Below are 13687 nucleotides of genomic sequence, written 5' to 3'. Positions count from 1 at the left end.
AAAGATGAATAAGTTTTAATTCAATGAACAAAACTTCATGCAGCACATTCATGTCACATGAAACAAATTTTTTCTTCTTAAAACGATTTGCATTTCGGTTTACAAATTTTCCAAGGTCAGCATTACCGACAGTTAAAGTGCAAATTAAATAAAAACGAATGAGAATCCCAACAAAGTTTTACGAAATCTTTTAATGAATGAAACTACTACAGTACAGAACCAATTATCCGACATCCAGAAAACCAGAAGAAAGAAATTTTGCTCGGTTTTCCCGTTATTTTTTAACTAGAACGATTGAGGAAAAAAGTGGTAACTTTACTCATTCTTGAAGTTGAATAGAGGAAAGGGTAGGTGGGGAAATTCCCCCTCCCCTATTTGATTAGAGAAAACTTCAATATTTCTTTCGTAACCCCTTTAGGTTGAGAGGGGCAGGAGAGTGACAATTTTTTACTTTCTGCAGTGAGCCCGAAAGAATCAGAGGTTTTCTGATAAGCTGCCATCAATCAAACATATGTTGAACAAAAGTCATCGATTGATGAAACTTATATAATAGTTGTTCAAAAAATCAAAAGTGTAATTCTTTTCTATTGTAATTTCGGTTTGATAAAATTTTGATAAACGACGTTTTTCAGCACATTCAGAAAACTGGGAAATTCTGACATCCAGGATAGTCACGGTCCCGAGAATGTCTAATAATTGGTTCTCGACAGCCTTATAATATTTTTGAAGTGTAACCATCAGCCACAATTACACATTGTAAGGTGATTTTTAAAACTACTCATAGGTAGGCTAGGATAGATAGGTGATTTATAGGCCAGAAAAACATCTATCGAAAAATCTTCAAACTAAACCTAGGGCATCTGGAAGGAAAATAATGTTTTGTCACATGAGTTAGTTGCAAGAATTATTATTTTTTAACTTTAAAAGTTTTCCTGCATTAATTTTTTAAAAACAGTGTACATATTTATACAGAAAAATTTGCATACATACATGATCTTTCTGTGGTTTTCCATAATTTTTTTTTCTAACTCTTCATCTTGATATGCTACAAATTTATACTTTGTTAAATAGGAATGATCAATGCACACTTCAGGATTAAAATCACCAAGATCAGCTGAAATTCAAAACATTAAAAGTTTAATATCAATAAAAAAAAAACTATGCAATTTATATATATGCAATTTAATGGCAAAGAACCAACCATAACATAATACCCAAACAACATACCATTCCTTTATATTAATTGCTGGCCCAGGGAATCACTGATAATTGGTTATATATATAACATATATACAGTTAATAAAACTTATTAATTTTCTTCGTTTCTTACTTTGTTTTTTGTGTATGTATATATATTATCTACTATTAACTTACTTTCGTTTTATTTCTGCTTCCGCTTTTAGTTCGGTTTTGTTTTTATTGTGCTATATATATATATATATATATAGAGAGAGAGAGAGACCTTAAAGTAAAGAAATTATTTACATTTAACATTTTCAGCAATTTTTAATTTTCAAATTTATTTTCCTATGTCATTAAAAAAATCATTAAAAAAATATCATGGTTAAATATCTCATAGATTACGTTTTGAGTGGTCACCATTTTTTAAAAGACAAAAATAAGAAACAAAATTCTCTGTATTTTCTCAATCTGTAAAGAAAAAAAAATCAAAACTCCCTGTATTTCCCCTGTTATGTTAGGGGATTTTTAAATTCCCTGTATTTTCCAGGTTCTCCCTGTGGGGTGGCAACCCTGAAAACTTAGAGAAAAAAAGGAACAGCAGAACATACTTAAATAATGTTATCGTAAATGAAATAGTTTAGTATAACTGAAATATCATCCTTAAATATCCCATAGATTACGGGTTGAGTGATCATATTTTTTTAAGAACCAAAATAAGAAACAAAATTCTCTGTATTTTCCCAGTTTGTAAAGAAAAAAAATCTAAATTCCCTGTATTTTCCAGGTTTTCTTTAGTCTCCCCATGGAGTGGCAACCCTGAGTACAAAAAAAAAAAAAAAAAAAAAAAAAAAATACTATTTAAAGAAATGAAAATTTTTAAAAAAAATTTCATAATCATATTCTTTAATTACACTTAAGTTAAATAACTTTTCTGTTTGCTCCAATACATCAATACTTACTTAGTGAAATCTCAAATGGTATCGTTATTTTTACTAAAAAACAATCTGGAGATTTAATGTTCTGCTTAAAAATTGTGATTTCATTTAAGATTTTTATTTTTTTAATCACATTTCTAATATCTCATAATTCTAATTAAAATAATTCACTAATTTTTAATCCAACTACTAATAGATTTTTTAACAAAAATAACTTGCAAAAGACTTTTTGAACAATCATTTTTAAAAATTTGGTGATTATTTAATTGTTAATTGGATTAAAATCATTTTGAAGAAATATACAAAATAATGAATAAAATTTTTTGTAACAACTAATTTCCATGAAGAAAATTTACTTTCATTCACTAGAAATAATAAAGAAGTAAATGATTCTAATTTACCCTAATAAAATTTTATCATAGGAGAATAGTTTAAAAAATTTTGGTATCCAATTTTTTGCATTTTTTAAATAATGTAATTTTGCATGGCACAAAAAACAAAAAAAAAATTTGAGCGAAAGCAACTGAATAGTTCCTGAGAAATCCAATTTGTAAAATGCTGTAATTTTAAAATTTAATTTCTCAGGAACTATTTTACTGCTTTCTCTCAAAGTTTGTATTTTGACAAGTATTTTGACAAGACAAAATTACATTCTTTAAAATGATGTGCAAAATTGTATACTTAACAATTAAAAAAAAATTTACGATTATAAAATAAACTTATAAATATTTACTCATTATATTTATTATTATATTAAGTTATTTTTTGCATGGAATTATCTACGGATAAACGAATTTCATAATTGTCTACAAAAATTTTCAATTCGTTTAAGAAGTTCTTGAGATATGGTGAGATACACAAAAAGTAAAATTAACATTAGGTGGTCCAAACTGTGGACCATTCTTCTGGGTCCCCAATTTATTAAGTCAAATTATTGGGACCATATTTCACAGGCTGCGGCTTCCCTCTATAGTGTGAGGGTCAAAAATCCAAATGTTTTAAAAGAAATTTTATTCAGAAAAAGTACATTTTTGTGTTTGGTTTCTTAACTTATAATATCATTTGCTCTAATTATTCAGCATATTCCCTAGAACCATTACAGGGTTGCCACAGAAAAAATTAACAAAATAGTTGCTTTTAGTAGCCTAAAGTATGAAAATACTTGCCAAAAACTATGAAAATAGTTGCCTAAATAAGAACAAAAATATGACTAAAATTTTATTAAATGACTTAATTGTCCTATACAATGATCCGTTTAGTCATGTTGGAGGCAAATATGATATTTTTTATATAAGCATTCATGATTTAGCCCTACATTTTTATGTAAAAAAAATTAGTACATTTGTAGAAAATTAAATATTTTAAATTACTAGAAATCATTCCAAAAAATATTTTTTTATTAAAAAACAAACATACTTTTTCCGAATTTTTTTTTTTAGTTTAACTAAGAATTGATTTAGCAAATATATATATATATACATATATATATATTGTGAAAAGTAATTATTCAAATTTGAAATTCACGCATCGTTTATTGTATTAAAAATTGGGTTTTCTAAAATCATGCAGAATTTCATTGCAATGACTGTTGAAAAGGCGATCGAGAAACAAAATAGATTTACAATGGAATCTGTGCAAATTGAGCGCATTAAAAAGTGATGACTCAAATTTGCAATTCAAATTTTTTATTTCGTGTTCAGAAGCTATTGCAGACTGCAGGTTGTCAACCCAATTTATGTTTTAAAAAAAACATCGCGAGGAGCGTGGAAAAGTCTCCCAAGTTGCCATAGTCGCCCCAGGTCGAAAATAGTCACATTTCAGTTGCCTGTGGCAACCCTGCATTAAGATTGACTCCTACAATGTGAAGGTCTGTTCATTAAATTAAAAATTATTCAGAGTAATATGTTTTTTTTATTTTTTTTTGTAAACTGTATATGTATTCATGATTAATTTTTTCCGTTACATTAATTAACACACTACAATCACATACCTGTCAACCAGGGTTGGCAAGGTTTAGGACAGAATGGATTAATCCACGGTTTAAACCGTCCTGTCCAAAACCCTTTCAACACTTGGACGGCCGAATATTCGGTATACCCAGAACGGCCGAATATTCGGTATACCCAGAACGGCCATAAGCGGTCAAATTGACCGCTCCTTAAAAACAGTGATAAAAATTGAATGTTAAGGTATATTAGGTCAGAAATTGTTATTTTCATGTTGTTTTCATATGAAACATAGTTTAAAATATTTAATTTTACTCATTTATTGGAGAAAAAAAACATATTGAGTTAGTGGCTAAATGATAAAAAATAATTGTACTAAAATAAGATTTAATGCATTTTAACTCTTTATAAACACAATAAGAGGCTTTTGAGTTAATAACTATTTAATATTTATTATGCTACAATCATTATTTAAATGGGATATATTAATAGTAATTGGGGTAATAATTAGGAAATATAATAATTTACTCACAAAAGCGATAGCTCAGTCTTTTTCACAAGAAATACATACACTAACTTTTCTCACTTTTGCGGTACATGGTCCACAGATATATTTCTTGCAGTTTTCACACATATTGACTGTTGTATTACCTTTACAATTCTCTGCTACTTGACATTGTTTCCTTTTTATACCACGCGTTATGGGATCTGTTGAAATGTCCTTTTTAGGAATTTTTTGCACATGTCAAGATGTTTGTTTCTTAACTCATCTGATAATTTCAAAATAAAGTCTCTGCAACTTATGTTGATATTGATCAGTTCCTTATATAAAACCCACGGATTTATGGCTGCTAAGTCAAGAATGTTGAAGAATACATGAACTGGCCAGCATCTCACAGAATATTTTCTTGCCATCTGATCTACCACATCAACACCATATTTCGTAGAGTTGTAATATGTTATGACTTCCGGAGTCTTTTTCTCTGTATTTGATGCATTCAAATTTGGATGGAGGGAGCTCAGAAGAAGAACATTTTTTCTTTTTTTGCACTGATATGAGGTTAATGTTATGCCTTTACTGTGCAATATTTTGCTGGAAAAAAGTTCATCCTTTGTTTTCTTGAAGCTTTCAGGAATTTCCTTTTTTGCTCTATTGATTGTTCCTACCAAATTAATGCTTTTCTGTTTCAAGTTTTGAGCTAAATTCAGGGAGGTAAAAAAATTATCCGTTGTAACATTTCTCCCACTATTATAAAATGGCTCCACCAGTCTGCATACTGCATGCTCTCCGACAGTCATTGCTTCAGGACGCTTCTCTTCTTTTCCAAGATATGGAAACGCATTCAAAATATATTTTGATGCCACATCTGTAGCTAACCAAAATTTAATGCCAAATTTATCTGGTTTATTTGCCATGTATTAAAGAAATTGGCATCTAACTTTAGTTGGAAACAGTTGTTCATCAATGAAGATATTTTCTCCAGGCTTATAACACGATAGGCAATTTTCAATGAATTGCTCCCAAATTTCAGAAACGAGAGCAAATTTATCAGTCACTAGACGTTGTGATCTCATTGATTTCAAATCAAATCTTAGGTATCTAAGAGTTTCCTTGAATCTATTTCTTGGCATTGTTTCAGGAAAATAATTATGTCCCCATTTCTTTTACCACAAAACATCAATCGAAAGTCCTATTGCAAGTAAAGTACCTCGAACGTAAAGCAAAGAAATAAAGGCATCTAGTTCTTTTAAAGAAACTTTCCAGTTTCTATTTTTGCATCTCACACTTTCTGCTTCTGTACACTTCTGTATATGCTTCAACATGTTTTCATTTATAAAGAGACGCCATGTGCTGCTTGCAGAATTAATGCCGATATTTCTTTTCGCAAACGGTGTGGGTACACTTTTTTCTTTCAAAACATTTTGTATGGGCAGTCTTCCGGCAATATTTTGCTGAAGGTATTTCCATACAGTTTCATTTTTCGTTATTTCTTCCTCAGAATTATTTTTAGATAACATAGAATCATCCAAATTATCTCTTTTCTTACTTAATCTTGGTTTGAAAGAACAGCATTTATTTTTCCCTTGATTTTTTTTCTGACTTTGAGCAAGCAATAATTCTTCATCTGGTTCAGAATCACTATTAGAACTTGATTGACAATAATCACTTTTATCGCCACAGTTTTCAACATCAATTGTATACAAAGAGTCTTTTTCATCATCAAAATTACATTCATCTTTCTCATTATCAGAATTATTAGCTTCAGAACCAGAATCATCTGACGAAATAGTTTGCATCATCTGCAAAATTTCTCCTTGAGTTAGCAAATTCTTTCCCACAGTTCTCCAAGACATTTTGAATTACAGAAAGAGAAACAATAAATAATAAACGATATATAGATAAAAAAATAAAGAAAACTTTCCAGTAAATTTGCTCACATAGTTAGAAATAACATATCACAACCACATAATAACATAACACTAAATATGATGCACGCCTTCTGAAGGAGACAAACGAACATTCCAAGAATTCACGCATGCGCAGATTACTTTCAAACAGGTGTGACTGAAGGTCACCCTCTATCTTTCTTTCTTCACACCCCTTCATTTTAGTATAATTAATAATGCCTTAAAAACGAAAGTAACAGAAATAATTAAAACCGGTCATTTTGACCAGTATTGGCGGTTTTAGGTATATTGTAAATTTCAAAAAAAAAACTAATCAAAATAAATGAGTGAAATTTTTTGTGGATGATGCTTATTAATATTTAGGAAAAGTCAGAAAAAATCAAAGAAATGGGTGAAAACCAAAAAAAGTTAAACACGTTTCAAATCGTTTTGCGGTCAAAATGACCGGTCTGGCCGTTTTAGTGTTAATCAAATTATGTTACAATTTTATTTGAACAATATTTAAATGGTAAAATAAACGTAGAACTAATAACATATTGATAATTAAATCTACTAGAGAATATTTATTTTTAAAAGTATAATGTTTTATTAATATTGTTTGACTCTTCAACTTAATTAAACAAAGGATTATTAATCAGTAATCAAGTTCAACTGGTCCTCTCACTCAATAGTTCATAACTGAAGTTTGACCTTGCCATACAAGTTAAGCTGTAAGGGACTAAGTGCTTGGTTAGTCATAAACAGGTTTATTTATCTATAGTACTATTCAAGAATACTTTTATTTCATTCGTGTTTGACTCTTTCAGCATACTCGTGTTCGACTCTTTCAGCACTGGTGATACATCACCAGTGTCAGTAACTGAAATTAATGTTATGCCTTTCAAACCTTTTAATACATTTTTTCAGTTATTTTGTATTTCCAATTTAAACTAATATATTTATATTTAAAAGCAATTTTTTATAAATAGATGTCTTTTTTATGCAGAAATTATAACATTTTTAAAAAAAAAAGTATCTGGAAAAATAAAAGGTTAATTTTTAAACAAATTTAGTATTTTTTTTAAAAAATTATTATTATTTTTTAATATTGCATAATTTATCCTTTTGCAAAAACATTATTTATCAGTATTAAAAGCATATTTATATTTAAAGGATTAGGTATTCACTTTTGTTGTTGAATGAACTGTGGAATTTCAAAAATTATAAACCTTTTCCTATTATAATATATTATTTTCCTTTAATAAGTTAAAGTAAATTGTATAAAAAATATCAAATATTTATTGTTGCATGTAATTATTATGTGCACAATGATTACAGGTATATAATTTTTACCTTTCACTTAAGTTCAAGGTTTTGGACACTTTAAGACAGTTTTATCCAGTTTACGACAGTTTAAGACAGTAAAACCCATGTGTCCTGTCCAAAACCAGTTTAGGACGTCCAAAACCCAAACCCTGCTGTCAACATTTTCTACATTTTAAAATGCAGAAGATTTTACATCTCTTCAATTTTTAATTCTTATTCAAAGTATTAATAGCACAGTTATTGGAATATAGTATGCACCATTGAAAGTAAGTGTTTTAACACAATCAGCTGAAATCTAAAATCAAATAATCTAAATCTTTTTTTTTTTTTTTTTTTTTTTTTTTTTTTTTTTTTTTAGTTATCAGATGCAGAGAAAAATCTCATACCTCACCATATTATGTACATCTCGTATCTCACTGTATAATGAACATCTTATATTTTGCAACACTGACCAAGTTGAAGCACAGAGCAAATTCAAGACGTCATTGTCTGACAAGGCTTATATTCACACACATCAGTGAGTACATAAGTATTTCTAAGAAGTTGCAAAATTTTGAATTTCAAAGATTTAAGTCTCTGTGCAGAAAATGGTTCATAAATGCAAAAAAAAAAATTATCTGTATAATCCACAAGAGCTGACAGCCATACAATCAATTGAACAGATATCATTAAAGCATCACATTAGAAAATTTAATAAAAAGTAAAAGTTACTTAATTTAAGTAAAAGTTAGCTTACCTTGAACAATGTAAGAGAGCAAAACTGCAGCAGTGCTATCATTGCATTGTAGAGCACCACTTATGAAATCCTTTTTGATTTGCAAACCAAACAGATATCTAAAAAAAATAAGAGAATATTTAAAAAGAAAAAAAAAGGTTTAATATTAATTCAACATAAAGATACAAAGTTTGATTTAAAAAAAACTATTCCATATCCTGTCATTTTAAAATAAATTTAATTAATCAAGTAGTTTTTCCGAGCCAGTTATTTTATGATTATTATACATAGTAAATATTATAATGTTAAATGTTATAATCAGGGTTCGTGATTTTTTTTAAAAAAGAATCAAAAAAGTCAGATTTTTTTTATTTAAATCGGATTTTTTTTATTTAAATCAGATTTTTTTTAAATTCAAATACACTGTAAGAACTTTCATTTATGATTAAAAAAACTTTGTAAATGTTTAATCAAAATTAAATTAATATTAAAACTATATTATAATAATATTTTAGAAGCTCTAACTTACTAAAATAATTTTTCATTATAATATATAGCTTTGAATGCATAGCAACCATTCTCAAATAAATGCATAATTGAAATTTAAAGATTAGAAGAAATAGAAAATTAAAAGAATACTTCAGGGGTCTGTCTAGGTTTTTCTGAGAGGTACCTATTTTGTGAAAATTTAGACATAATTTGTGAAAATTAAAAATCATATTAAAAAATTAACACAAATATGGTAAAAATATGGATTCATCATTTCTTATGAGACACAAAAATAAAATTTTAAGAAAAAGTATTTTGTCAACTTATTCCACCATTTTTCCTAAAGTTGAATTTGTGAAGGTACCGCTAAACAGTAGTAAATTTGGCTTGGATAGACCCCTGTACTATGGCTATTAAAACAAAGTTTAAATTAGTAAACCATAATTTTAATTTAAAATTGTGATTTCTTCTCTTTTTTTCTTGATTTTTAAAATGACAAAATAAATGTAACAGATTGTGTTTATAAATGTAGACATTCATCAAAAAATAAATATCTAATCTATATATTTTTATACTAAAATAATTATTTTTAATTCTATATCAAAATAAATAAGTTAAGCTAAAAATTTTTTTTTTTCAATTCCATGTACTCATTGAAATTTTTTTTCATAAAATTTCCTTATAGAAAATCAGATAATGTCAAAGATACTGTAAACATATTATAACCCTACTGCTAACATAACCCTACAGCTTCAAATAGACTTTGAAGAGAAGAATGACACTATATCAGGAGAAAAATATCTGAATTCATCAGCCTTTTTTTTTTCTTTTTCTATTTTTGGCATATTAGGGTAATTTTTTTTTAATATAACCTCAAGCTTCAGAAATATACATTTTCTACCAATAAAATATAATGAAGATTTTAATTCCACGCTTTTTCATTCAAAAGGTGGAATTTTAATTACCATTTTAATTACCAGGCATTATTTTTAAAAAAAATCATGTTTATTAATTACTTTCTACAGCTATGCAAGTCTATATTAAGACAGCATTAAATGTTTACTTTAATCTGTACTTTCAATCTCAAGAATCAAAACATTTTTAAAAGTGTAATTTCAAATGTATTGGAATTTAACAAACACCAAGAACGAAAGTAATTTCGTTAACTAAAATTTATTAATGCAGCAATTTATTTAAAATAAATTTTAAAACTAAGAAAACAAAATAATAGAAGTATCAATAATTTAAAACACTGTTTTTTAACATTTAAAATCAATATATATATTTAAAAAAAATTAGTTGATTAAAATCAATGATTTTTTTAAAAAAATCATTTGATTTAAATCATGATTTAAATCGTGATTTAAATCAACAGACCCTGGTTATAATGTAAAAGTTATATACATAAAATAAATGTTATAATGTAAAAATGTGAATCCAACCCTTTTTAACAGTTATTACCAACCAAGGTGACAACAAAAAAAAAAATTTCCCTGATTTTTCCAGTTAGGTTTCATCAAATGATCTCAATTTTTTAACCCATGGAAAGTATATATTTTTAAAGTTATCTTATTTTCATGTATGAAACACATTGCAAAACATTTACATATTCCATTAGGGACAAAAGTAAACATTCCTTTTTTTTTTAAAAAAAAAAAGAAAAAATTGTTACAAGATTCTAATGTTTTTGGAAAAATATCAGCATTTTAGATACCTGATGCATAAGTTTAATAATTTTCCATGACTTTTTAGGAATTGTAGATTATTTACCTGATTTTTTTTTTCTCTTTGGTGGTCATCTAAAATTTAGACCTTTTAATAATGGAACTTTTTTTTTAATAAATGAAGTGTTTCAGGGGTGATTGTGACACAAAGTGAAAAACCCTGAAAATTTTAAGTGCAAAAACTTGATAACAAGATATCAATTTGTATACTACGTATTTATATTTAATATAATTTTTTGAACTTAGATTTATAATTAAATTACCTACAAATAAAGATCTTCGTCAGTCGTTGAAGATGACGATCTCATGCATTCAACTTACGTCGGTAACATCATGGTCTGCGGAATCAGCCAGTTTTTTTTCCTTCTTTGTTGTTGGTCGTTCTTGTGTGGATCATGATGTCAACTGTTTAAGGAGTATTTAAGCTTCTGTTGAAGCCGATTATGTTGCATTCTTTCTTTTCGTTACTCATTTGTCACTCTGTTAGTGAGAGTATGTCTACCAGATTAAAAAGTTTTGAAAATAATTTTATTGCTATAGAAACTTCGTTTTTTATTTGTTTCATTGACAAACAGATACAATGATATTCTGCGACAATCTCAGATGTCAGTTTTGAGGTACGCAGAATTCCACAAAAAAAAATCCCATGTCCCACTACTAGTTTCTAGAACAGGAAAGATTATACGAGATATACGGATTTCAGGGATAGATCTATAATATAACCACCCCTGGTGTTTACACTATTGCTATATACATACAAATACAGAACAGAGAGAAATAATTCTTGTGAATTACCTTGTGAATTCATCCTCTAGTTGTACAGGGTCTGGAGTGTAAAACTTAACACAAAAATACATACTTGGAAAAAAAGAATGCAGCTGTGAACATAATGGTTTGAGGACATCCAACCAGTACTGAAATTAAATAAATGAATAGAAAAGATTAATTGAAAAATTGAAAGTAGAAAACAAACAGTAAAACATTTTACAAGAACTTTAACGGCAAAAATCGCTTTTGAAGGTTTTAACTAATATATTTCCCATTACTTAAGCAACTGAAACACAGATCAGCGCCTGTGAATCAAATGAATTACTGTAAATGACACTAGACGATTATCTAACTATAATGTGTCCTACATAGTGCTTAGATTTAATGTTCAAGAATTGCAAAGAAATAAAAAAAACAATTAATAAGTTGATCCAGGGCTGCTGATAATATTTCTCATAATCTGAACTAATTAAAACAACACTTTACACAGAGTTGTATTAATTAGTTCAGATTCATTTCAGAAGTTGTAAAAATTGACATCAAATTTTCCTGTTATTAAATGTTTCCTGTCATTAAAAAATTCACATAGTCATTGAAAGTCATTTTAGTAAATGCCCGAATCAGAAAATGAGTTTAAAGGACATGAAAATGTTTATACACACATAAATAGTGTTACAGCAGCTAACAACAAATTTTAATTTTTTATAACAATTTCTTACAAAAATTGAATGGAAATGAATGGAATTACATTGAATGGAAATGACCTTTAAAATACTATTTAAACATGTAAATTATAAGGAACAAATAATAAGAAAAAATATTTCCAATTGATATCCTAATGTTCATTTATAAGAACAACTTAAAAGATTTTTTTTCTTAACTTGTAGATAAGTTTAAGAATTTCGTTAACAATACTACTATCTGTAACAAGTGGTAAATGTTCTTTTAGCAAATTAAAAGCTATAAAAAAGGTCTTCGGTTTAAGGTCTACAAAGACACAAATGAGACTAAATTCTTCAGCAATAATTTCTATCGCAAAATAATTCAATATGAAGGGTCTATGAACTCTTTGTATCTGCTAAAGTTTATCTGGGCTAAAGCTTTTAAAATGCAAGTTAAAAATATAAACTTACTTTTTATAATGCATTGATAAAACAAGAGGTAGTTTAAAATACAGAGGGCTGCAAGAGGATTAATGTATCGACTAAACAAGAAGTAGTTTTGCTTAAAAATTATTACCTATAAGTTCAATTCATTACTGTTCCACTTTCTATTTTGATTAAATTTATAGCATTTAATTTTGAATATTTATTTAAATTATATATTTTATTACTAAATCTTGGAATTTTTTAATTTAAATATATCTTGTAAAGAGCAATATAAAACAAACAGTTTTCAAAGATAAATTTTGCTAGTACAATGGATAATTTAACCTCTTAACTGCTTGATTTATTTTACCAAAATTTTGACAAAAAAAAGGCACGGAATAAACCAGCTGTAATTGAGGAACATCAGGATGAGCACATTTTTACACTCAGACACTCTCAATGTATACATACAATGTAATGTATGTTATGAAAGAAAAAACTGAGAATGACGTGCTAGAACAGTAGAACAGAATGGAGAACAAAATAAAAATTAATAATCATCAATTTAAAAAAAAAAACTTTTTTATTTTTATACATAAAATATGAATTAAAAGCTGATGCACTAATTTTTATAAAGAAAAACTACAATTCATAGATATTTATTTATCACATTTGTTATATCTGTCATTTCCAGAAAGTAAATAATAAATAAATATATATTTAATTATGCTAACTTTTGTATTTGATATTAAGAGATAATTTGTTTAATTTTATTACAAATTTTGATTCGGTCTAGACTGGGAAAAAGAGTATTATAATTGCAAGATAATATTTTGTAAATAATATTGTGCAAAATATTGTATAATATTACTTATTTACAATGAATTTGGTATCTATTTTCACATGTTATTCTAATTTCAAGGCATTGAAAGTTTTAGCAATATAAACATCAAATAAATATACAATACATTGTTAAATCAGATTTTTTTATAGTTTTAGATATAGTTTTAAGAAAATACAAATAAAATGAAGAAGTGGAATTAATTCAGTCTTTATATGCAAAATCACAGCAGACATATCATTGAAAGGGCATCTGTCTGTTGAATGTGTTCAATGATGAATTAAA

The 13687-nt window shown here is 27.2% G+C and overlaps 1 protein-coding gene across 8 annotated transcripts in view; it reads right to left on the bottom strand.

The window, feature by feature from the left end:
* Positions 1-13687, bottom strand: part of LOC107442943 (FERM, ARHGEF and pleckstrin domain-containing protein 1) — a 99398-nt gene that overhangs the window by 74892 nt on the left and 10819 nt on the right. For 5 of the 8 annotated variants that reach the window (XM_087157935.1, XM_087157934.1, XM_087157939.1 and 2 more), the window contains exons 4-6: positions 11501-11619; positions 8514-8611; positions 991-1114 (exon numbers count right to left, since the gene is read on the bottom strand). In XM_087157935.1, the coding sequence (XP_087014061.1) occupies positions 991-1114; positions 8514-8611; positions 11501-11619 (341 nt within the window). The remainder of the gene's footprint in view (positions 1-990; positions 1115-8513; positions 8612-11500; positions 11620-13687) is intronic. The other 3 variants (XM_087157940.1, XM_087157938.1, XM_087157941.1) reach the window with 3 other exon arrangements.

The sequence above is a fragment of the Parasteatoda tepidariorum genome, chromosome 2 (assembly GCF_982258835.1).
Source record: "Parasteatoda tepidariorum strain Cologne lab strain chromosome 2, Ptep-v5.0, whole genome shotgun sequence".
Taxonomy (NCBI): domain Eukaryota; kingdom Metazoa; phylum Arthropoda; class Arachnida; order Araneae; family Theridiidae; genus Parasteatoda; species Parasteatoda tepidariorum.
The sequence above is the reverse complement of the archived record's forward strand: the minus strand, read 5'-3'. Positions and strand labels throughout refer to the sequence as shown.